Source organism: Sylvia atricapilla, chromosome 6 (genome assembly GCF_009819655.1).
Source record: "Sylvia atricapilla isolate bSylAtr1 chromosome 6, bSylAtr1.pri, whole genome shotgun sequence".
NCBI lineage: Eukaryota > Metazoa > Chordata > Aves > Passeriformes > Sylviidae > Sylvia > Sylvia atricapilla.
This window is the reverse complement of record NC_089145.1, coordinates 52,065,217-52,089,324: the sequence shown is the minus strand read 5'-3', so window position 1 is coordinate 52,089,324 and position 24,108 is coordinate 52,065,217. Positions and strand designations below refer to the sequence as shown.

Here is a 24,108-nt window from a genome sequence, read left to right as displayed (position 1 = left end):
GACATGAAGAATAAAAAAGGCAGAATGTTCAGTGGCAGATTCGAATGAAAATAAAGTCATCTCTTCCAGTTCCCCACCACCTCTGACAAAGAGCTGAGGCACACCCGCAGTGGCTTGTCCTCAGGGCAGTCATTTCCTCACTATTTCAACAGGAGGTGACACTGAGCTTTCAATCAAAGTTGTTCCCACTAATGCATTAAGTCTTTGTAGGTAAGAAGTTAAAGCAGCAGCTCTGTTTCAGGTCTACTAAGCAAGGATGCTCAATGCCGTGGCATCTCGGTGTGTTTCATGGGGAAACTGAAGCATGTGAAGTGAACCCAGGAACAACGTTAGGATGTACTCCAGACCTCCATCTACCACTCATTTAAAGCTCTGGTAACTGTTGTGAATTTAAAAGTTATAAAAATTCCAGGACTATACACAGTGCTCCATAATCACTTAAAACCAGAAGAGCACATTTTGAAAGCTCAGTACGGGTTCATATGCAAATTCATTATATTTTGATTTCAGAGCACTGTTCGAACAGAGGGAAACCTAAACAGAGAGTCTCCAGAGCATCAGAAAAATGCAGGACACAGCACACATTTCTCTCATGTGCAGTAGAGGACACTGGTAATATTTGAATGGTGCTAAGGTCCTTGCAGATTAAAGCACCATGTGGCCCACCATCTTTTGAAGTGGTAGAAATGGGCAGAAAAAGACATTTCAGTTACAAAATGCAAGGCTAAAAATCAAAGGGCATAAAACAGCATCACACTTAAAATCAGCATATCAGAATTGCTACTTTTTCAGAGAACCTGCCTTCTGAAATTACTTAGTAGAGATAACTAACTCCAGCAGAAGTTTTCAAAAGCACCTGAGGATGCAGTATATGCCCATCAGGGAGGCTGCTGAACACAGAACTGCTGTAATCAAGTTTTTGTGTAATAAAAGCAACGCAACACCCTTTCTGCATCAGGCGTCTTGAAGACAAAACAAAAATACAGGAAAAACAAACAAACAAAAATGGTTCAAAGGAAAAGAAAGAAAATCCTCCAGACTATTATATTCCAGTGACTGATTGTACAATAAAAGCCATCAAAAACCTGCCTGCCTTTCAGGAGGTAGCATTCCACAGAGAAGGTACAGAAGATTGACATCGATCATTCCCAAATCACCATGTCACACACAAGAAAAACACCCAACTTCAACATCCTTCCTTGAGGATGTTATCCATCCTACATGGCACTGGAGAGCATGTGGGAGAAAGAAAAATACAGATAAGGTGACTTGTGACTTGGGGGCTAAAACACCACAGGAAATTTTAGATGCCTACATGGCCCTTCTGATGCCATTGCAGAGCCTGGTATAGATGAATTTTATTTATTATAAAAACCAAGTAAAGTGAAAATATTCAGATTCAGCACAAGAAAAATATAATTAGCTGCAATACAGAGGTAAAAAGATTCAATTGTTCCAAAGATGAAGATTGTTGCATTTTCACATGCCTAAGTATTTGTTTGAGAAGGGTGACAGGTATCTCTAAGTATTCACCATTTTGAAAGTGCAAACAGAAAAGGAGACTGAAACCAAGGTATGTACTGAATGTATTTACACATGGGGATGCTGGAATTTTTGTTGTGGAGATCTGCAAGAACTAATATTTAGAAAATAAATATTTATGTCATACTATGGTATTTGAAATGAGTCTCCCACATGAAGTAACACCGTAAGAGAAACTCCCATTGGCTTGGGCAGTGGGTGTTCACAGCTGAAAGCATTCATCTGTATGAAAGCATTCATCTAATTAAAGTATTTTGTCTCTCATGGTAGAATCACAAGGTTTCATAAAGGACTCAATCCATCCCACAAGTAAATACTAGAGCTCAGTGCATGCAAGTTACATTCTGCAGTGCCAGCCTTGCTTTTACATCAATTGGAAAGAAAAGTTGAATGATCTCCCTTCATTCCTTACACAGATCATAAACAAAAGTAATGATGCTGTTTGTTTCAAAATCCATAGAACAGCCACCTACAAAAGAGAAGTGGAAGCTCTCACCCTTTGGTCTCAGCACTCTACTAAGGCAGACCCTAAAAATGAAGAGTCTATCTAGCAAGGAGATGGGCGGAATGATCAACAGGACATTCTCAGGCTTCTCCTCCTGGTACAGGCTTGCCCTGCTGCACTGAGCATGTTTCATCTAATGCTGGCAAAGCAATTCATTTAGGACAAAGTATCAGCTGAACTGCAAGAAAAAAATTAGGCTGTACCATAAACAGCAATCTTCGACTGAACAGGAAATAAGCATCGTATGCCAGAGACATTGTGCATCCCCATGAAGCTTTGTACATCTCTGCACCAAGTCATTTGTGTGCACCTCTGTTCAGCACAAAACCTGCCTGATCTCTTGCCAGTGGACACTACCATTCATTGCTCCCACTACAAGAGCAGTCACATCAGAAGGGAATATGGACACCCTTAAGAGGATTTGCTGCTAGCCATTGCCAGCTGCTCTTTCAAATTACTCCGTTAACATTACATAATCAAGCTAAGAGGCTAGAGAGTCACTCCTGTATGATATCAGATAGGTCAACAGAAAACTTCCCAAAAACTTGGAAGAGGGGTAGCAGTAACAGAGAAATATTTGCCCTTTCCATAAAGCTCTGCTGCTGTGCTCACAGGGAAGGAATCTTCTGCAACCAGGAGCAGGACTGATTCACACATCACAGAGGTGCCTTTCAGCTGCATAACCCATTCTCATGTTTTCTATCCTTTTCTGATTCTACTGTTTTGGGGAAATAGCAGTGCCTATCATTAGCTAAACATTTGCTTTTTTAGCAACAACGAAGTCTTCTGTTCTCTATAGGCATTTTAACTGAATCATTGTCCATGGAAAACAGTGAGGAACATGGCTGTGTTTTCCAGCAGAAACTGAACAAAGGAAGCCAAGTTAAATACAGATTGTTCTTTGCTTTTCCCTGTACTATTTGGGAACATATGAGCAGTTTGGGTTTTGTTTTGGGTTTTTGTTTTTTGTTTGGTTGGTTGTTGTTGTTGTTGACACTGGTTTGGGGTTTTTTAATAGTCATTTTGGTGTTACCTCTGTTTTAGACCATGAAGATTCCCAGACCATGGCTGCATAACACTGGAATAATATTACACACTATGTTCAGTTTCCTCTTACATACCCTCAAGTTAATGCTGCACTGAGCCACCCTCTACTACACTACTGTCTTTGAAATGAATCTGTGAGCACAGTAAAACCAAAAATTACTGTTTTCCTGCACTAAGTGAAATCAAACTCAGTCAGGTACACTTGATACCAACAGAAAAGGCATTGAAAAAAATAAAAAGTCAACACTCCAGTACATTAGGATACTTTCATCTCTGCTTTCCAAAGACACGTCTAGGCTTAGCCTGGGGTACACAAAAGAGACAGGTTTAATGCACTCATTGCACAGTTACCAGGAGCCCCTGACAAAACCCGTGTTGGGTTGTGTGTCTGTTTCTAACCTTATCCAAACATAGTTCCTTGAGGGGAAAAACACAGTCTCACAGTTGTTTGTCTTAGCCACTGTGAAAACCACAGAGAAGTATCTTGGCACACAGCAAAAGCTTGGCAACCCTGCTGCAGCACACATTTTCCTCTGTTCAATTACTAGTAGGCGTTTTGGTCTTTTTTTAGAATGTAAGTTCTAGAAACACACCCTTATTGTTTCAGCAACACTTGGGCTTAAATGGAAGGAGCACAGCAACAGAAATTTGCTCATGCTGACTTTTCAATGCACATTACCCTCAGAATTCTAAAAAAGCTACCTGATGATTCCACCACCAGCCTGGGAAGTCTTCGAAATTAGAGGGTTTTTACAACCTGCCTGTCTGCCACTCCCAGCATGTGCTAGGCTTGTATGTAGTAGTTACAAAGGGTTCAAAAACAAATAAAAAACAAAAACACAAAACCCTAAACAAACCACACACATACAAACAAAACAAAACAAAAACATCAAAATGAGGATAATAAAATCTCCAAGCACTGTACCTCTTTGTCCATACTGTTGAAATCATCAAAGAAGCCTCCTCTCCAGAAAACGGACTCTGGATAGAAACTTCAGGTAAAGCAATAAAAATTTAGGGTGAAAACAAACAACCTGCTGCTACAGCACAGTAACACTGATAAGGAAAAGGCAAACCACTACCACTCCAAATCAAATATGGAAGTAGAAATTTATTTTTGATACAGAGATACAAGGAGGCAGCTGCAAAAGGAGCTTAAAGTAATAGTCTCCTGTAATTTTAAAGCAGAGGAGTCTTAGTGTTTTGCAGGAGTTTGAAAATCCCAAGAACTGCTCATGTCTAACCTCAAAGGTGGGGTGGCAGAGAAGGAAAAAAATGCAGAATTGATTTTGATGCAGTGTTTGTGTAGCTGGTAGTACATACCTGGCTACTTGGAAGGCAGCAATTCCAGGGTAAGTCATATCTACAGGCATGATGGACTGGGAGACATAACTAGCTCTATGGAATTTCTCCCTTCCTTGTAAAATCAAACCCTAAAGTTTTGCTTAATAAAAATAGTGTGTTTGAAGATAAGATTCATAAGGATATTTGAAATAAAGAAGCCTTTAAATCATAGAAGTACATCCTTACAACACTGTCTGTTTCCAAACGTAGAAACTGACTTAGAGCTAAATCTCACAAGACCTTAGTACTCAGCAGTTTTGCATCACTGGTCCTCAAATACAATTTAATTCCCTTCACCAAATGAAAAAAAAATCCAAATCAAAAAACCAGAAAGACGCAAAATGTATATTGAGTGCTAAAAGAAAATAATTTAATCAATAGCACAAGTCCTAATGCATATGGATTTTTAGATATTTTTAATAAGGACTGGTTGGCTATACTCTTCCAATCCAATTAAGTTAATGCCAAACATATTTATCAGAAATCACAATGGAAAAATTGTCAGCTTTCTTGCTGGAGAAAACCAAGACCCATTTTACAGAAGCATTCCACACAAATAAAGTGTTTTAAAGTGTTTTATTTGTCCATTTGGAATGATTAGCATTTATAATCAACAACATAAATCCACCCCTCAGTGAAAAACCTGACAGCTTGTTATTGCCAAACATATTACAGTCTACTGAAGGGTGAAGAATTACAGACATATAAAGACGAATAACATTATGTCACCATTAAATCACTTACTTTGTTCATAACACTTTAATCCTCAAACATTTTAAATTAAGATTAGGAAAAAATAATCAACATTTCCAGTGATAAAATACATTGTGTTTAGTACACAATATAACAGTACAGCTTATTACACTAGTGCATTTGAAGGTTAAAAAAATGGACAGCTCCTTTGGAATAACTGCATCATTGCTGCTCTCTCTCTGCTTGTAGCCACAGAAGCTACCAGGAAGTCTCCAAGAAGCATCCAACTATAAAAATCCATCACAGATAAAATAAATTTGAGATTCTTATACTCATATTACTTGAATATGAGGACCTAAAATTAGATTGCTTCGCATGTGGAGTGACCAGTGACATTCCTTAGGAAACCAAGCAAGCAATGAACAGATCTGCATCCAGACTTGAAAATGACACGGAAAATTGCCTTTCATTTTTCACCCACTTAAGTAAGCAGTTACTTAACATTTGGAAGTCTCCTACTAGAGTTGTAAAGTTTAGTGGTTTAAAGCAATTTTCAAGGTTACTGGTACGTATGAAATTTCCATGTAAGAATAAGTAGTATCAATCTAACAGCTAAAAGACACAACATTTTTACTTACTGGAGATGGAATTTTAAGAACTCTTCTCCAAAAATGAAAATGAAAGATCAACGTTATAAAAATTTTTCAGGAATTATCTGTATAACATTAACTTTATATTAGATGACAACTTCAAAGACTGACATTAACAATTACTGTAATCAACCTTCAAAATAAAAGGGATCAGAAGAATAATCTCTATAAATCAAAATACACCACAAATATTTTTCTCCAGATGTTGTCTGCTACAAATGGCCTAATACAGCTATTAGAGCCCTATCAAGTATGTAGAAGGACTTCCTTGTCAATTAAACAGGATGTGAATGAGAAAACTAGATGGACACAGGAGGCTAGTTTCAGTATGGGAATAGACATCATCTTCATTCAAACTGACCAACAACAAACAAGAAAAATTCTGGAGCCAGTTGAACTGCAAATGTGTGTGAGGGAAAACCTATTCAGTACCTCATATTCTCATTTAATTGCTTTTTTTGTAACAGTAACTTGGGGGAAAAAAATAAAATTAAGCAACAGCTAAACAGAATCCCTCCACTCCCAAGGATCTGAATTACCCTCTGAATGTCACTCTATGATAGCCGGGAAAAGTCTAAAAACAGACACTCTTGTGTCATTTAGTGCTTGGCACACTAAACAATTCTCTGTGTCCACCTACTGTCACTTACCTTATGATCAGACTGCAAACTCTTAAAGGCAAAGAATGATTTTTTTAAAATTTCTTTTGTACCAGGAAGTGATAGTATACATTATCTCCTATGTTCCACAGTAATATAGTAAACTAAATATCATTGTTAGGCTTTAATTATTTTCTATTCAAAGTTCTAAATCGATCGAAAGAGAGAGATGTTTGCTTAAGTTTCCAGGAACAAAAGGCCAGTTTCCACATGTGACCGGACATGAAAATATCTATAATGCAATGTTTTTACTCTTTGCACTACGCAAAAAACCCCGCAATATTATCATCAACAAACTGTATGTTATGGTTTCTTTTATCCATTTCAACTCTTTCAGTGGAAAGAGGAGGTAGATTAGAAATAAGTCACATCCTGCACTCCTTGATCAGTCATAAGGCACATTTCCATTCCACTGAAAATAGGATATATTTTAGGGCTGGCAATGAAAGTTGAAAGAAGTAATCAAATGCACTTGGAGTACTGTAATGTCTACTCACAGACTATAGCAAAAAAAACCAGACAAAACATCTTTTTTTTTACTACAGAAAATCTAGGTACTTTATCCAAATGAAATTTGAGAATGATAGACCTACAAAAGTATGGGGCCCACTGGCTCATAAGGCTTACTGGCATTTAATTCTTTTTTTCACAGTGAAAGCAATGGACATAATAGTGGAAGTGTTAAAAAATGCAGCTTAAGATGCATCTGTCTTCTGTTAACTTCTAAAGTTATCTTAGAAGTGAGTTGATAAGTCACTGTTATTAAAAGATATTTAAATCCAAGAATTTGTTTTCATCATTACCCTGAACTAAAATCTACCCCCAAAAACTGAAGGGCAAAAATCCCACAGCAATAGGGGTTAAAGCTACAATCATGTTGATATCTACTCAAGTAAACCTTTAACTAATAACACGGACCGAATCCAGACTCTTTGCCAAGAGATCAATCACAGTTTAGCACTCAGCTCTCCTCCAAGTTTGACTTGGCTCTGATTCAAAGTAACATGAGAACCGGGTTCTTCAAATGCCAAAGCCACCTCAGTAAGCTTCAACGTGGAAGTTGTCAAACTGTGCCAACTCAAAGGAGCGAGTCCCCAGAGCAGCCCAGCCATTCCCCGGGTTGGAAACGGTGACGTTCTCCCAGAGCAGATAACCATTTAACAGTCCTGAGGCAGAGTTGCCCTGTCAAAAAAAAGGAAAATGTTAGCTTTGGAAAATCTAGGGTCTGTTAGACACTGAGCCTGCTCACATGGGAGACAAGACAAAGCACAAGGATGTCAAGTCAACTTTCAACTATATCTCACACATTTTTCATGCAGAGATGCGTCTAAATATTGCACAGAATCCTCTGGTGTCTACCAGTTCTGTGAAATAGATCTAATGCCTTTACAGTGAATACATTAAAGGCTCCTCTTCTCCTACTTACAGCTTTGCTAACTCAGTGTAGAACCTGAAGAGTAAACTGGTTTTTCTCTCCCTTGTATCAGACTCTTTCAAAACAGCCCAACTTTCTTAAGTTGGCACTGATTCTGCAGAATTAGGCAGAAGTCAAAAGTAAAGAAAGATGTACTGTAGCCATTAAGCAGAAAGAAAGAGGAGACAGCAGAACTTTCAAGTATCATTCAAGCTACTTCAAGACGTTGAAATTAAAAGAAGTTTCAGGAAAAAATTACAGTTTATCTTTTGTGTACTCTACAAAACAGTATTTAGAAAAAAGTACTTCAGTTTACTTATATTTCTTCATAAGACAATTATAGACACTGGTGAAAGCGAAGAATGTCTTTCAAGGAGTCAGTGTGAGAATTATTTAAAGATGGCTCTGTACTTCCATCATTACATCAAAGGCATAGTAACTACAGAATACTTTAGCAACACAGATGGAAGTTTGAAGCATTGTAATTTTAAAATTACCAGCACTGTTTTGAATTTTAAGTGATTAATGTTCATCTTCAGTCTTGGCCCATTTTACAGATGGCAAGCACTCTCATCAATGTAGGTGTACCAAAGCCAAAACTAAACATCCATTTCAGTGAATGCCTTAGGTCTAAGTGTCCCTTTGTCTCCAAATGTGATGGTACAAGAGACAAAAACCAGCTTCTAATACTCAGAAGCATTTCACCATGAGGGACTCAGTGTATAATTTTAAGAGTTACCTTCATTAGTAAATCTCCTCAGCTAGGATTCAAGCTCCCCCACATTTCAAGCCAGTTGCAGTTGTAAATGTTACATTAGACAAAGGGGATTAGGCATTCAGAAGAGGAACTTAAAGCCTTTTAGGTAGTTGCACCAATGTCACACCCATCAAAGTGCACACAGATATTTAAAGTACAGTTTGGAGCTACTTTCCTCCCCAAGTCACTATGGGCAAAAAGGGTGGAGGGGGAGAGGAGGAAAAAAAAGCAGACAGGCCTCTCATTAACTGCAGCCCGTTTATACAGTAACACAATGTCTGCGCTCTTCCACCACAGTAGAGAAGGAACTCAGCTTACCTGAGCTTCCCAGTCCTTTACTAGCTCCACATACAAAGCCTTAGCCTGTAAAGGGAACTGGTGGGAGGCAGATTTGAAAACACAGGCTACCTTAGTATTTTGCTGACTGTCTTAAGCACAGGAAGCCAGGCCATCATCTTTCCATCAGATTAAATAAGAGACTTGCCTCTCTGACCCTTCTACCTCTACCTTGAAAGCTTTCGATTCAGCTTTCCAGTTATTTTATGTATCTTCTACAGATTCTCAAGATCTCTTTTAAAATACAGGTAGTCAAACTTGGTATGGTATTTTAGTACTGGTTTAATACAACAGCTATTTATGGTTTTGATATGGTAAACTAATGAAGTACACCATCAGCACTATAGCACAGTTTTGTCTAAACCATTTAGGACTGGAAGTTTCATAACTGTTTTTCTTGCTTTTTGCCAGTGTCCTTACCTGAATGCTGAGAGTAAGTGTGTGCCATGCATTATCCCGGACACCAGCAAGTCCTTTCATTAATATTTTCTCTCCCGCTGCAAAACATGCTTAAGTTAGCAAAGTTTTACTTCAGTCCTTTGCTGAAACTGATAAATACCAAGCTAGTGAAAGGATAACAATATTTCTTTTTCAGAGGTGTTCTGGACTGACCTTTTACCAATTTCAGTTGTAGCATGGAAGGCTTAATATGCAAACCTGGACTCTGCATTATCAGTACATTCTCCTGTTTTGCCAGAACTGTTTCCTCACTGAAATCTCAATGCTCTTGGCAATTTGGCATGAGATGAGGAGTCCCTCTACGGAGAGTACAGGTTCACAAAGGTGCTCTGCTCATTCTACAGATCTTCTTGTGTATGTATTGTTTGTAACTATTTTAAATCACAGGGTTTGAGCTGCCACACTGTCCTGTTGCTTAGTTCTACCCAAAATTTAAGCTAAGCAAAAATGGGATGTGAATGACACCTGGAGGGAAGCCGAAGACCTGAAAAAAATTAAGTGCTACAAGTCTTCATTTATCCAGTAGACAGCTTTTGCTGCAAGATAATTTAACATTCAGGCTCTCTTCTAGAAAAATATAAAGATGACTGAAAAGAGCTGTACAGAAAAATTTATCATATTGTGTAACAAGAGTCTCAGCCAGAAATAGTGGGGTGGTTGATCAAAATCCACTCATTTCATCTAGGAAAAATTATTTCTGACAGCCTGAGAAACTAATCAGGTAATATTTCTAGGTCTTATTAGAAATACAAATTTAATTGATTCTAAAGATAAGTATGTATTTCCATACAGCTGAAACTTAAGTTCTTATGAAATTACTCATTGCAAAGTTTCCCTAGGGGGCACTGGGGTGTTAAGAGAAGCTATGTAAAACCTTCTTTATGCTACCTGTCCATGGTAAAGTGGAAAGGGACACAGACATACACACAAAAATATATCTTATCAGATATACTGTAGATCTAGAAGCTTCTATACAAAATTTTAATTTATACTCATGAAGTGATAGGAAATGCATTTAAACAACTAAATATGCTACTATGACAAAGCAAAATGGAAAGAACTTTCAACTGCTGATGAAGTATTATCATACACTCTTCCTCACTTGCCTGCCAAGGCTAGTGAGCTACACTAACAGGAGAATGCATAATGTGAGGAAACAGGAGGCCACTTATGAGCATCACTTAAGCCAGATATAAGTAGAGTGACTTGAACTGCTCCCTAAGAAAAGCCATTTCATCTCAATCAGGATTTTTTTGTGTGTGTGTAGTTTAAGAATACAGAGCAAATCTTTCTGCAGTTAATATTGTATCAGAGTATTTATGAAAAGTAAAATAGTTTATATTTGCTAGTGTAAAACAGACTTTGTCAGCGGAAAAATTAAAACTCCAGAAATGGGCCAGGCAGTAGCCTTCAGATGCTTTCTCCACATATGAAAAGTGGCCATCATTAGAACACAACAGGTTAAATTCATAGTAATAACAAATGAACTATAAAATCTGAGTGTTACCCATTTTTATCAAAGTTATCAAAATGACATGCCCACATGCCAGCATGCACTTTGGCAAAGAGCTGCTTACCTAGGTCACCAGTGACTCTGTAGGTGCCATCTGCAAAAACCCAGAAGAAAATTCCTTTGGTACGTCGCACATATATCCCACCATTGTCAACTCTCCCTGCAATAAACACGCCTCCATCACGAGGCTTTTCTATGTAGATGTCACAAGTGACTGTCATGTTTACCCTGTAAGAGAAGTTTAGTGTTTTAACAAGGAAGAAATCCATTTTTTTGAGTAGGCAGCATGTAGAAATTGATTTCCTGAGATTATACTCCAGCTCAACAGTAAAGCACTGTGTTATGCATGCAATGAGAGCTGTAAAAAAGAACAAAGCAAAATACTACCAGAACCATCAAATAGCACCTAGGAAATTTACACAACTTCCTCCTCCCCAGGGTTGCACTACAAGGCTCTTAACCATAGAACTTCTTTCCCTTTATTAACGGATCTACATCCCATGGCTGAAAGCACTTGTAACACAGATTCAGCTACAAGGTCACTTACATAAGAAGTAATAATTATCCATCACTATTTACGGAATGATAAAGAAAAGACTCTGTGTGACAGCAGCTCAGCTGATAACTGAATCAGAGAATATCTATTGTAGCAACTTTTCTTCTCACCTCTAACATAGTAGTAAGAACAATCTGGGTTTTCATTCTAATGTAATGCTCCAGATTCCTGAATATATAGTCATTACACAAAAAAGATTTTTCTTGCCTCCCCATTAATCAAAAAAGAGACACCCCCACACACACATTTTCCTTAAGACATTATAAAGAGACTCAAAGCAATACAGAAATGATTACATAGTAATACCTTCAGAATCTACTTAAGTTCAATAAAACCATCCAAGAAAAGCACTAAGAAATTCAGGATAAGAGAGCAAAAAGTTTTCACATGAACAAGTTTAAAATCCAAACTAAAACCAACTAAACAATCATGATAAATTGCCATTGACAGCTGAAGTATCATCCCACTGAGAAAATGAATGCAAGATTGGCTCAGAATTCCAATAGCAGGTGCTCATTGTTGAAAATATGTGCCAGGGACAAGTTGAGTCTTAAACTGAGGATGAAACAAACAAACTTGAGGGCCTGAAATTGAGGACTAGCATTGTGAAAAGTTACAGACCAGTAAAACTTGAATAATAAACTGTGTTCAGAAAGCAAGCTTGGTTTTGAAAGCAAGATGAGGACTCAGAAAAAAAGGGAACAAAAATAAAATAATAGGGAGTTTTTAGGAATCTCACCACTGTAATTTAAGAATGTGTCCCATGTAGCTGTTATAGGAATCACTGAGTATGATTTACTCAATGAGGGAAACTTGATTATAGAGGTAATATGAGATTTTTCTTTACAGTGGGCTGCAAAAGAAAACATCAGATAACTGAAGAACAACCTCCAAGTACAAGAGGGTGGTATGCTTTCAGGCTTTGGATCAAAGTGATTCAATCACTTCTCCAGGCCTGAAATTAGAAGTATGAAGCATGTTATAAAAAAGCATTTTCCAGATCAGTGATCTAATTAAAGAGATTAAAACTGACAAAATGGCTATTTTAAAGAATGTGTTAAAAAATGTAAGTTTCTAAGCAGAAGAGAAAGTTTTAAGTATGAATATTATTATATTAAAAGCAAAATTAGTTAACAGACTCTTTCCCAAATGCTTGTTAATTTTAAATAAACATTATTCTAAAACATGCTGCTTGATTCTGAACTACCATCCTTGTAGCTTCTAGCAATTTTTTAGCTCCTTGAAAGAATTGCAATGGTAACCATACTTTTATCAAAGCAGTAAACCTCAGTTATTTTCACCTAGAAATAAAAGTGGTTCAAATAGCATTGGCATCAAATCCACACAATTCTAGGAACTGCTCAGAAGATGGCAGTCTGCAACAAATACAACTGAATTATCAATGAAAGAGTCTGAGAGTTGAGACTGATCAAACTGCTAAAAAATAACTTAAAATTATGTAATTCAAAATCAATCTTTTTTCTTGGTCCAATTTAAAAAATAAGAAATTCAGGGAACACGATGCTGTTTCTAGCATGCCAACTCAGATCCCTTAGTGTAAAAAATTAGTTGAATAAATACGTTAGCAGAACATAAGCAAAAAAAAATCTAAGACAAAGTAGCATCAGCCTAAACAACCAAGAAATGTGGTGGACTCCCCACCCTTTAAGAGTCACTTAGACAGACAGTTATCTTCAGCCCTGAGCAGGGCTCAATGACTTTTAGACGTGCCTGAATCATTATTCCTATATGTCTACAGAGAATCTGAAGGCAAAAGCAAAGGCCCTCTGTCCAAAAGAAATGAGGCTTGAGACAGATTAACTGATCATTATTTGCACTGGTGAGGAGGACATTTCCCCAAATGCCACTACAAAATAGTATTTACATACCACTTAAAATTTCCTATGACACTGATGGTCTGGTCTGCATCAGAAACCCAAGTGATGGGCCGCTGAACCACCACCTGGCGGAGTGTGAACACATGATCTCCTGGGTCAGAAGCATTTATAAAGTATTCAAATACACCTGTCTGATCTGCAAAATTCGGGGCTTCACTGAAAGGTGGATTACCTGTTCAGAAAATAAAATACACATCAACTCTAAAATATTTTTTTCTGCAGTGTACATGTTTTCAGAAATTTCCCCTGAAAATTTGCTCCAGATTTTTGACTTGCTATCTCAAAGCAGTCCCCAAAACTCAGGTTTTTAAGCAGACACCAGTTTTGCAAACACAAGAACACTAGGTTCTTGAGGTGTGTTAAATTAAACACACCTCGTTGCAAGTGTAAGGTGCACACTCATACAAGTTGCTGGAAAAACAGGTATAAATAAACAAAAACAAAATAAATCTTCAGGCTACCTCATGTAGAGGATTCAAATAACGTAACTTACTGCCTTCCTACATTACAATTTTATCTGCGTGTGACTGAATTTTTGGATAAGAGAATTCTGGCTTACCTATATTGAAATCATCTTTGTAAATGGAAGGAAAGGGCTGAGGAGGAGGTGGCTCTGGGTAAGCACATTTCCGTCCTGTCTTGAGTGTGGTTAAAGTGTACACTTCATCCACATTTAGATCTAAGGAAAATCTTCCCCCCCATACCTGGAATTGAAGAGAGATCAAGCTGCAAATGTTGACAACTTAATGACAAAACACCCAAGTTCCAGAAGTAAAGAAGACCCTCTGAAGTCCTGATTTGAGGCAAAAAATCCCCTCTTATTGCCTCAGCATTTATTTAAATATCACTCAGGAATTTTTAAAACCCCTTTTCCCCAAAGTCTTTATTATCTCCTGGTAAGCTTCTATACAGCCAGTAAAAATCCAGTCTAACAGCCTTAAAACATGCCCTAAATATGCAGCTTAAGAATGAATGTTGAGGAGTTTCACCAAAGAGAGAAGATACATCTGACAGTGCAGTGACTGTAATTTAAAACTGATCAACTTACATTTATAGGGCGGAGTTGCTGGAAAAGACTGGACTTTCCAGATTCAAAATCAAGTCTAGAATGCCACACTTGAAGGGTTTCCACCATATACTACAACGGAACACACCATACAATTTAAAACACAACAACAGCAAAATAAAAAACCTTGAATATTCAACTTGAGAAATACCAGTCTAATTGGTATTTAATCTAATGGCTGTCTAATTTTTGTTATTTTAAAGCTGTTGATCACATTAGAGGCCACAACTCCATTTGGCTACTCATTATATATGCCTTACATTTTCATAGCTTATTCATCAATAAGGCATTGTCCTAACATGCCCTAATGCTGCTTATAAAGACAGAAAGCACTGCAAACACAGACACAACCTTTAGCTTCTGTATCACCAACAATACACTTGGATACAAGCTCTCTTCCAAGAAATAACTAGACTGAAATAATATCCTGCTAGTTTCACTTTGATGACACCTTCAGTCTAGTTGCTAGTTCTTTGATTTTGGTTTTTGAGCAAAGTATTTAACTTACATGCCTCCAGCCTTCTGCAATACTACAGCGTATCAACTATTATTAGTTATCAGATTTTAACTACATCTAACCCCCATAACTGCTTTTCAGTTACCAACATCAACAGTAAAGCAAGCAACCTAGAGCTTGGTTTGCACAAGCCATCTGATACTTCCCCAAAAGGGAGCTGTGTATCCAGATTGATACTCAGCTACTTTTCCTAAGTGAATCATTTTATTTCCAAAAGTATCATTCAAACTATCTCCTCCTAAAGGAAATTACTGCTGTCAAAAAATCAAAATCAAATTCCAAATAAGTAACTGTCTGAGAAGGAATCATCCAAATCAACTAACAATGACTCCCTTCAGTTTACACTGTGAAAGTACTGTTCACATTTCAGAGGGAAACTTACTCTAGCAAGATTAAAAAAGAAAATAAACAACAACTGGAGGATTCTCAATATCTCTTCACATCTTTTTGATGCAACAAAACCTACAGCTATTTCCCTGAAAATGAACTGATAACTAGAAAGGTCATGGTTGTGCTGGCCTGAAAAACTATGTCAGAGCACCCAGCCTTGGAATAAATTCTAAAGAAAAATTTAGTTGCATTTCTATCCTGTGAAATTTCTTCTTCAGTATACAGACAATTAGACCAGGAGGCAACAATTCTACAGTTTCAGTTCTGACATTGATCTGATGGTAAAACAGAACCAGAATGCTTAAAACTTTGCTAGGTGTGAAACAGCCTCCAATACTGGAGACTGTTAATTTCTTGCTAACCTGTGATATTAACTTGCATGTATTTGATTATGAATGGCAATTCATTGTACAAGGCTGATCAAATGTATTAAAGATCTACTTACAAAGGACCCTCTGAGGTAGAAAGTTGCTCTCTGAGGTTTGACATTGAAATTTGGCAATGGAGGCCTGATACATTTAGAGTGATTATGACTCTGAAGAAAAAAAAAATATAACAGAAGAGACACATATTACTGGAATGCAACACAAGGCAATATTCATGAAAAACCTACAGCACAGAATTGAAATTAAAAGAGCAATAATTTATTTCACTGTTATCTTTATAGCTGCAATTACAATAGTTTAATAATTTTATTTTGATTACAGATTTTAAGAAAATACTTGATATAACTTCCTCTCAGTACGTCATCCAATCAAAGCTAATGTGTAACAAAAAGATAAAGATGGCATATAAATTGGCCTCCAGGAAGTCTCAACTAGGTATTTAAAGTTCAGACAGAAAAAATGACCTCTAGTGAACTCACTAATAAAGCTACAAGTATCAAAGGACATTCACAGACAGGGAGCTACATAAATCAAGACAGGTTCTTCATAACAAAACACTTCCTGTAACTCTTCCACTGGAATTGCTGATGCACATACCATAGTTTCAATGATGATGGTAAGGTTCCCCAGGCCATCTGTCAGAGCTACAAAACTTCCACCTCCTTCTAAGTGTCCATCCACTTGCAAGTACGACCAGCCTGGCTGAGTAAATTGTGTGGTGTGTGCTGAGACAAAAATCAGAATACAATAATTAAGACAATAAAAATGGCACCATTTGTAGGCTTAATTAAATTTCTCTCTCATATGTGCTGACAAAACTGGAACCTGATTTGGGGAAGAAAGTAACAGAATTTCCAAAACAAGATTTACCTATATAAAAGGAAAGATTAAAGACTTACACTACAGCAAAATTAAAAATATCAACACTATGGCAACCAAAATAGTTAAAATTGTAGCAATTATTTAGACATTAAGTACAAATTATATATGGTAACCATGTCCATTCAATTTGAATATTCATCACAGTTTAGATTTTTCCCAAATCTTTTTTTTTTTCTTTAAAAAAACTAAACATTTGAGACAGAGAAAGCACAGATGGGCAGCTCCATGAGGAAAAACTAAATAAGCAGGGTTTTCAGAAAGTAAGTGAAACCATCAAAGAAGACTATGACCCAGATCACGAAAATCCTGAGTAACAAGGACACAGGAACAACTGCTCTGCCATTCTGTTCATGGGAAACTGTGACCATTTTTCCTTTAATGCTTTTACATACACAGGTATCTAGCAGAACAAAAACTGAAGCATTTGTCTTGTTCCTCCTACGGCATTCCATAGTTGCTCTACAGAACTGCAGCAAAGACAGTAAATTATTACAGAGTGGCCAGTGAATCCATGTGTCCATGAACATGCTTCCCTCTCCCCGAGCACAAGGAAATGCTGATTTACAAAAGCCAAGAACGTCAAGCAGGAAAAAAATACAGAGGTTCTTTGTTCCATTTTCACAAATTGAGAAGTACTAAAAGGAATTGATTGATACTCAAAGATTAAACATAAAGGGAAAGGAAACAGGAAAACACATGAACTTTTATGGGCACTTCAGAACAAAATATTTTAATAGTAACACCTGTAAAGTTAGTAGCTTATTCATTTCTGATACAGCTAAAGGCCAAGTATAAATATTTCCCTTACTATTAAATCTTCCTGTTTTCTATTGAAATGAGATTATTTTTTTCTTTCCTAATGTGTTCACAAAACATTCCACAAATCTACCTCAATTTGGTACAAAAACTAATACACATAAAACCATTAAATAAATCAAGCACTCAGAAAATCAAGTGATGTTTGGTGTGAGATCACCAACTTACAACTGCAAAATTTTCACCTGTAATCCAGATAGGAGATTCAACTTTATAGTGGCCACTCCACGGCTCCTGTGCTGTCATTAACCCACATCTACCAAAGGGCAACTCTTCATAATAACTAGCCACCAGGTTCCATGCAATTGTTCTGGAAGAAAAACAGGTGTTTTCTCCATTTATATGGATAGTATTAGGTTAACTTAGTACAAGAATCCATTCCTCCTTGGAATGAGCTTACAATGAAAACAATTTAGGGAGTGGAGGGAACATCTTTCTAGCTAAAAGGAAAAATAAAACTCACAGGAGAGGAAAATAAAGCAAATCAGCTTCCACTGTTGAGAACTTCTTCAAAAACTGGTAATAAATTCTCTGGCTATACCACCACAAAAAGTTGTATATTAAAAGAAACTTGTATTGAAAGTAAAGACTCCATTTGTTTGGGTTTTTTTCCTGTTCTGAAGCGAAAAAAAAATTTGTTAGCAAAGTCTACAGCTTTTTGCTAGGTGTTGTTTGAGGATTTTGTGATAGCTTGATTATTTCTGTGCATGGTGGTAGTTGTTTTGGATGGAGTTTTTTAGTGAAGCAGTTAAGTACTACAAAAATAATTTAAAAAAAATCTTATCTTTATCCATATAAGTAACAGACAGAAAACGATTTTAACCAGACATCCTCGAGGAGCTGTTGCTCTATCCTGACAAGGATAATAACTTCACAAACTTTGATTTGGCCTTCACTGAAAATGTTTTGCAAGGACTTTAAACTTAATACCTCTGGGCCTTAAGTATGAAAATACAGCTTAACAGAGCAGTTAAGCAGAAGGCAAAAATTGTCAATCTGTTTTGCTGCTGCATACAGGTGAGTACAAAGGCCTCATTCTAAAGTCACTGCCACAGACTTATCACACTATACATACATACAGAAGAGATCCTGGAGTTGTACAAAAACGTGACCATAAAATAAACAACTCTTGAATTGTAAACTCAACGTGCTCACATCAAACTTGTTCTGTTGATTTCAAACTTAGAAAGCAAAGTAGGAAACTCAACTTCAAAAGAAACAAACTTAGCAGAAAGATAAGCTGCCTTTTGTCAGAAAGATTTTGTTTTCAGTATAGAAGCCAAGATATAACTTCACTGCTGGACATCTGGACTTGGAACTATTTTACAATAACTTGTAAATGCAACACATATGCCTGGCTGTTAGGCTGTGAAAGAAATGGGGCATATATAATTTGAAAGGGCTTGGAAAAATAGAAAAATAATGGGAAGAGAAAGACCCCAAATTAAGATATTACATTATATGAGGATTAAGATATAAGCAGAATGATCAGGAATTCATGTAGGAAATATTCATCTGTTCAAAAATTTCAGCTTGCAGAGAAGACAAAAGATTTGTAGAAACCAGATAACTGAAGGAATTTCTCTTTACAAGTATCAGTGACTTTTTCCTGCACTCCACTTGAAGCAACAGATAAGAAGATTTCCCTTTGTTTTTCCAAAATGAAGTTACAAAGAATCTAAAAGCTTTGAACAATTTTGCTTACATCTTGATGCCTACATTTTCTTCACTCAAACATTTTCTTTCAGATTACCAGCTGTTGCACCAGAAACATCAAACCGTATTTTCTATTCTTTTCTAAAACTGAGTTATGTAACTTCCCAGTAAAGAGAACATTCTTTTTACAGTTTTCAGTTTAGAAAGAAAATGTGCAGAGAAAAGTAAATTTATCAAAAGACTACAGCATGTTTAAGAATGGATTTCGAGGAAGAAATTGTATAGAAGAACTAGATAATTACATCTGTAATTATCTGTTTAACTGAAGACAAACAATCTGACAAAGACCTTTTAAGAAAAATATGATAAATTAGTTTTATTATTATTTTCTCCCAATGTTTTTGACTGTTTGCTCTTCTAAAGAACATTCTCTTTTTAATAATTATCATCAGTCTCAAAGGCATCTGAAAGTAACTGCACAGAGCATTGAGTGCTGGGGAACAAGAATACATTGAAACTTACGGGACTTCTACTTCAGAAAGAGAGCAGAGCAGCAGACTTCCTATATGTGAATTCAGACCACACTGGGGTGACTTTCAGCTTACCTGTTTTGTCACCAGAGCAGGTGGATGTGTTATACAGCACCTTAAACAATTCTTACACCCCAGGTTGCAAAGTGAGCAGCAGGGCCCAACACTTACGAGGTCATGTTCCCATTCACGTAGTTTTGGTTCAGGATCCGAGCCCAGCAGCCTGCACCAACATCATCATTGAAAGTACTGTAATCTTCTGAGGACCACAGCTTCTTCCCAGTTAATACAGCATTTGGCACTGTTTTTGTCCCGGGATAGTGAGCCCTACACAGTATTTTGAAAAGAAAGAGCACTTAGTACAAAGAGAAAATCAGCGTTTGGGAGAACATATAGCAGCAATGATTCACTTCCTTCAAGCTGAAAATTAAAAATAAAATTGTTTTGGAATACCAGAAGTAGAATACAAGAAAATTGAACAAGGGGGAGCTGCAATGTTCCAGAGTTTTTTGTATTTACATCAGTAGGTTATTTCTTCTGCTATATGATATAGCAAATAGATAAACTTAGATTTACAGATACCATGCAATTTTCACAGCTTGCTAAAGCAAATCTCTGTCCTGAAAATTGAGCTTGAAGATGGTCATTACCATAATGTAATGAATAAAGAAAATACATGCTAACTCATACTACCTTAAACAAAACCATAAATAATGTAAAACCAACAGTAAGATACAGCACTAAGCATTATCCTAAGAATTTAGCTGCATGAATGTCTTATAACTAAACATGAACTTAATTGATTTTCTACATCTTTTTTAATAAACTCAGGTTTAAAAAAAACACATGGTAGTTGGACTAGAGAAATTACAGAGGTATAAACTGACAATAGTTGAAACATATAATGATAGCTAATTTTCAAGATCTTCCTTAGTATAAGGAGAAATCACCAATGGAGACTTTGATTATACTAATTACAACACTGACCCACCATGCAACATTTGCTGACTGAAATAAAACCTTTTAAACTACTTGCAGAAAACAGGGTTGTGATTTTCCTCACTTAGCACACTCATTGAGCACAGTATATATACTAAAATGAAACTATTTCCTTTACTATTAGCCTGCAACTTGACAAAATGATACATTTGTGGCAAGAATACAAGAAACACCAATTTTTCTAGGTTGACTGTTGGGTTTCTTTCACTATTTTCCCTCTAGTGGACAATGAGCCATTTCCCAGTGTTGTAGTCCTTCACATGTAGCTTCACTAATGGTAATGTGACAGATAGTAGGGATTTTAGCTACATTCTGCTGTACACATTACTGTGCATTTCCCCTTTGGCTTGGAAACCTAAGTATTGCCTTAGTACCAAGCAAAAGGGTTTTCTAATGGCATAAAGTGCATAGCTTGCAAAAACAAAGCAAAGAAAGAATAATTTGTCTTTCTACACCCCTGAAAAGGTTTTTCTTAAGTGTCAATATCCCTGCCCAATAAAAGCTGAGATATACAATAGAGTATTTAATTTCCCTGATAAGACTGAACCAGGGTAGGGATGTAAAACTTACATTTATAAAGAGTTAAGCAAATACAGCTTACTTAGACAGTGCAAAAACTGTTGAGCTTCTTTCAGACATGATCCAAGGCTTCACCTATGAAAAACTGCCAGGATACTGCTCATGTTCAGAACAGGGGGAGGGACTGATGGCAAGGGCTGATGACACTGCCTATCTGTATTTGCAGAAAAAGCCTTCATTTCTACACCTCCTGTGGTTCAGATATATAAAAATGGATGGAAAAAAATCAAACCGAAGCAAGGAACTGACACATTCGAAGCATGTGATTGGGTCAGGCAAGTTTATGGCACCTAGGAAGTAAAGTTTAGAGCTACTGTAAAATGAAAAATTAATTAAAATTTTGTACACACATTTCCATTCAGCCATCGAGTCAGAAATCAATCTCAAATTTAATCTAGTACTAAAATATTATTACGACAGAACTAGTAAAACATGATTTCCAAATATAAATTTGTCATCAAAACAAAACAGGAACAAAGAATCAAACCATTGTGACTCAAAGAAGAACCACAGCCCATATTAATTTCTGGATTACAAACATTTCAGTAACAAACCAGTGTAAATTACAAGGCTGTATACTAAGTTGTAAAGCTAAAGCTCTTTTTGCATACCAGTTCAAGTAACCAAAATCCTCAGGATAAACAGTGTTGTCCAAAAAACCTTCAATCCATCAAAGTGCAACCACACCCAACAGGAATCTTCAACATGATAGAAGGCTCCTGATTCAATCAAAGGTTGAGGCTCTTACTGGGACAAGAGCTGTGCGATTTGATGCGGGTTAGTAAGAAAGTTTTATAGTATCAATCCTTTCCTTGCAGGTAGGAGTACAGAGAGGTAAAGCTTTGGCTGTCTTAGTTATAAATAAGATGAAGACAAACCATAAACAAACCACCAAGAAAGAAGAACGGAGAGAACCCCCTACCCAATCACATCGACCACTCCGTGGAGCTCAGAGTCAATCATCATGACAAAGGAAATGGGCTCCCACAGTCTATCGCTGGCTATGATCCTCACCTGCTCCAGACCATGCTTATCCAATGTGTACCTCAACAGCTTGGAAAAAAGAAGGAGAGCAAAGAACAGAGAGAAGGGACAAATAAAAAAATTGGTTTTCAAATTGTCAGTACTTTATACTGGGAAAGGCAGCACCTTCTTCAGCACTAGCTGAAAAAACTATGACACTTAATTCCTGTTTTTGCAACTTGGACAACTATTACACCAAACAAAATGTACAAGATTGTCAAGCACAAAGTGACTTCAAAGGACACCTTCCTCTTCTACCATGCTGAATTCCTTCCATGATTGAAGGGAAAATTAAAAATGCTTTTTTGTTTTTACAGACACAAAAGGACAGATAAAGACAAAACACATTTTGTCTTTATCACAATATCACATTTCATGCAAGATACTCTATTTGCAGATCAGATGTTACAGTGCTGATGGGTAAACTACAAGATATGTATGAACTTTCTGAAACTGAGCATTTGAAGGACAGACACCTAAATACTATTATCTTTCACTAGGTCAGCAAGAACGATCTATGGTACTTAGCACCTTAAAGTCAGCACTGGTTGAGAAACATGTTCTCATTTTGTACTTACCTTCATTTCTTGACAGATAACAAAACCACTGCACAGGAAAAACTAACTCTTCATTTTTTGTGATCAGCAGTGGTGGGGGAATTAGGGAAAAATCTGTATGACATTCAAGAGAAACTTCTGACAAAAAGAACTTGCATTTCAAACAACTAAAACATGTCTGTGGTCCTAAAGGCACAAACAAAAACAAGTACTCCTATCCTTGATTCTGCCAAGCTTTTAAAGAAACAAGAGCTGTACACGATCAGTGCATTCATTCTTCAAGCTGTATTGTCACGGAAATCATTACTAAAACATTTCCTAATGCACCTGCTGAGCTGCAACTCTTGCCTAACCTAAGAAAGTTTTTTTTAAGTTTATTTTAAACCAAATGAGTTACTCAATGCTGACACTATTAATTGGTATTTCTCAGGCAGCCACTTTCAGGTGATTGGTGTTTACAAGCTCAACATATACGACAGCAGTTTCTTTATAAAATCCCTGCTTAACTGACCTGTTATAACCCTTGAACCAAGCATTCATTTAAACTATGATGAGCATATCATACTTCCTTACACACAGAGGATAAACGGTACATGAGTGACCACAAGAATGTTCTTATCACAGTAAGGTTAACAACAGAGATAAACAAGTTAACAAATGTAAACACAAGTGAGCAATTTGTATCTGTATAGGTAATTTCCACTAGGAACATGTGATTTTTTTAAAAACTATGTATAATTTTGAGAAACCAGAGATTACAAAGAGAGCAAGGGCAGCAGAATTAGTTGCCAGAAGCAAGTAAGGAAGTGTCTTATGGAAAAGAGCGAAGGCAAACAGTTAAGTTGACATTTGCTGAAACACCAAGAGAAGGTGCCAAAACTGAGATAGGCTGTATTAGTTGACAAACTTTGGGTGCTTGTTTTTACTTCTACGTTACTGTCAGTGCGTGCATTTCTAATATTATCTGTTATCACATATAAGCAAGAAACAGAAACTTCTACCTCTAGGATATGACTAGAAAAATCTCAGCTGAAGCCACAGAAATTCCCAGGGTGCAAAGTTTCACTCTGAAAGTTCAAGTTTACCCAAAATGAAAAGCAGTTGCAGAGCAAGACTTCAATCCTACTTTTTTTTTTTTTGACTTGGAACATGCACATGCAGATTAGTTAGAAGTTTCCTGTGACTTGCTAGTGCTAATAAGCCTAAAACACAGCTCCTAAATGGACACTTGAAAGAAATGATGGAAGAATGACAAGGTCAGCTTTATGTATGTACTAAACTCAAAGAAGAGAGAAAGACAAGAAAGAATAATCCATCACCACTCTACACAATGA

At 36.8% G+C, this 24,108-nt stretch overlaps 1 protein-coding gene across 2 annotated transcripts in view; it reads right to left on the bottom strand.

The window, feature by feature from the left end:
* Positions 1-5,000: 5,000 nt before the first annotated feature.
* GALC (galactosylceramidase) overlaps positions 5,001-24,108 on the bottom strand; it is a 31,317-nt gene continuing 12,209 nt past the window's right edge. Inside the window, exons 7-17 of one of the 2 annotated variants that reach the window (XM_066321946.1) lie at positions 22,117-22,247; positions 19,788-19,943; positions 17,616-17,740; positions 16,330-16,457; positions 15,792-15,881; positions 14,422-14,511; positions 13,933-14,077; positions 13,365-13,545; positions 10,984-11,147; positions 9,368-9,444; positions 5,001-7,622 (exon numbers count right to left, since the gene is read on the bottom strand). In XM_066321946.1, the coding sequence (XP_066178043.1) occupies positions 7,479-7,622; positions 9,368-9,444; positions 10,984-11,147; positions 13,365-13,545; positions 13,933-14,077; positions 14,422-14,511; positions 15,792-15,881; positions 16,330-16,457; positions 17,616-17,740; positions 19,788-19,943; positions 22,117-22,247 (1,431 nt within the window). In that variant the 3' untranslated portion in view covers positions 5,001-7,478. The remainder of the gene's footprint in view (positions 7,623-9,367; positions 9,445-10,983; positions 11,148-13,364; positions 13,546-13,932; positions 14,078-14,421; positions 14,512-15,791; positions 15,882-16,329; positions 16,458-17,615; positions 17,741-19,787; positions 19,944-22,116; positions 22,248-24,108) is intronic. The other variant, XM_066321945.1, reaches the window with a different exon arrangement.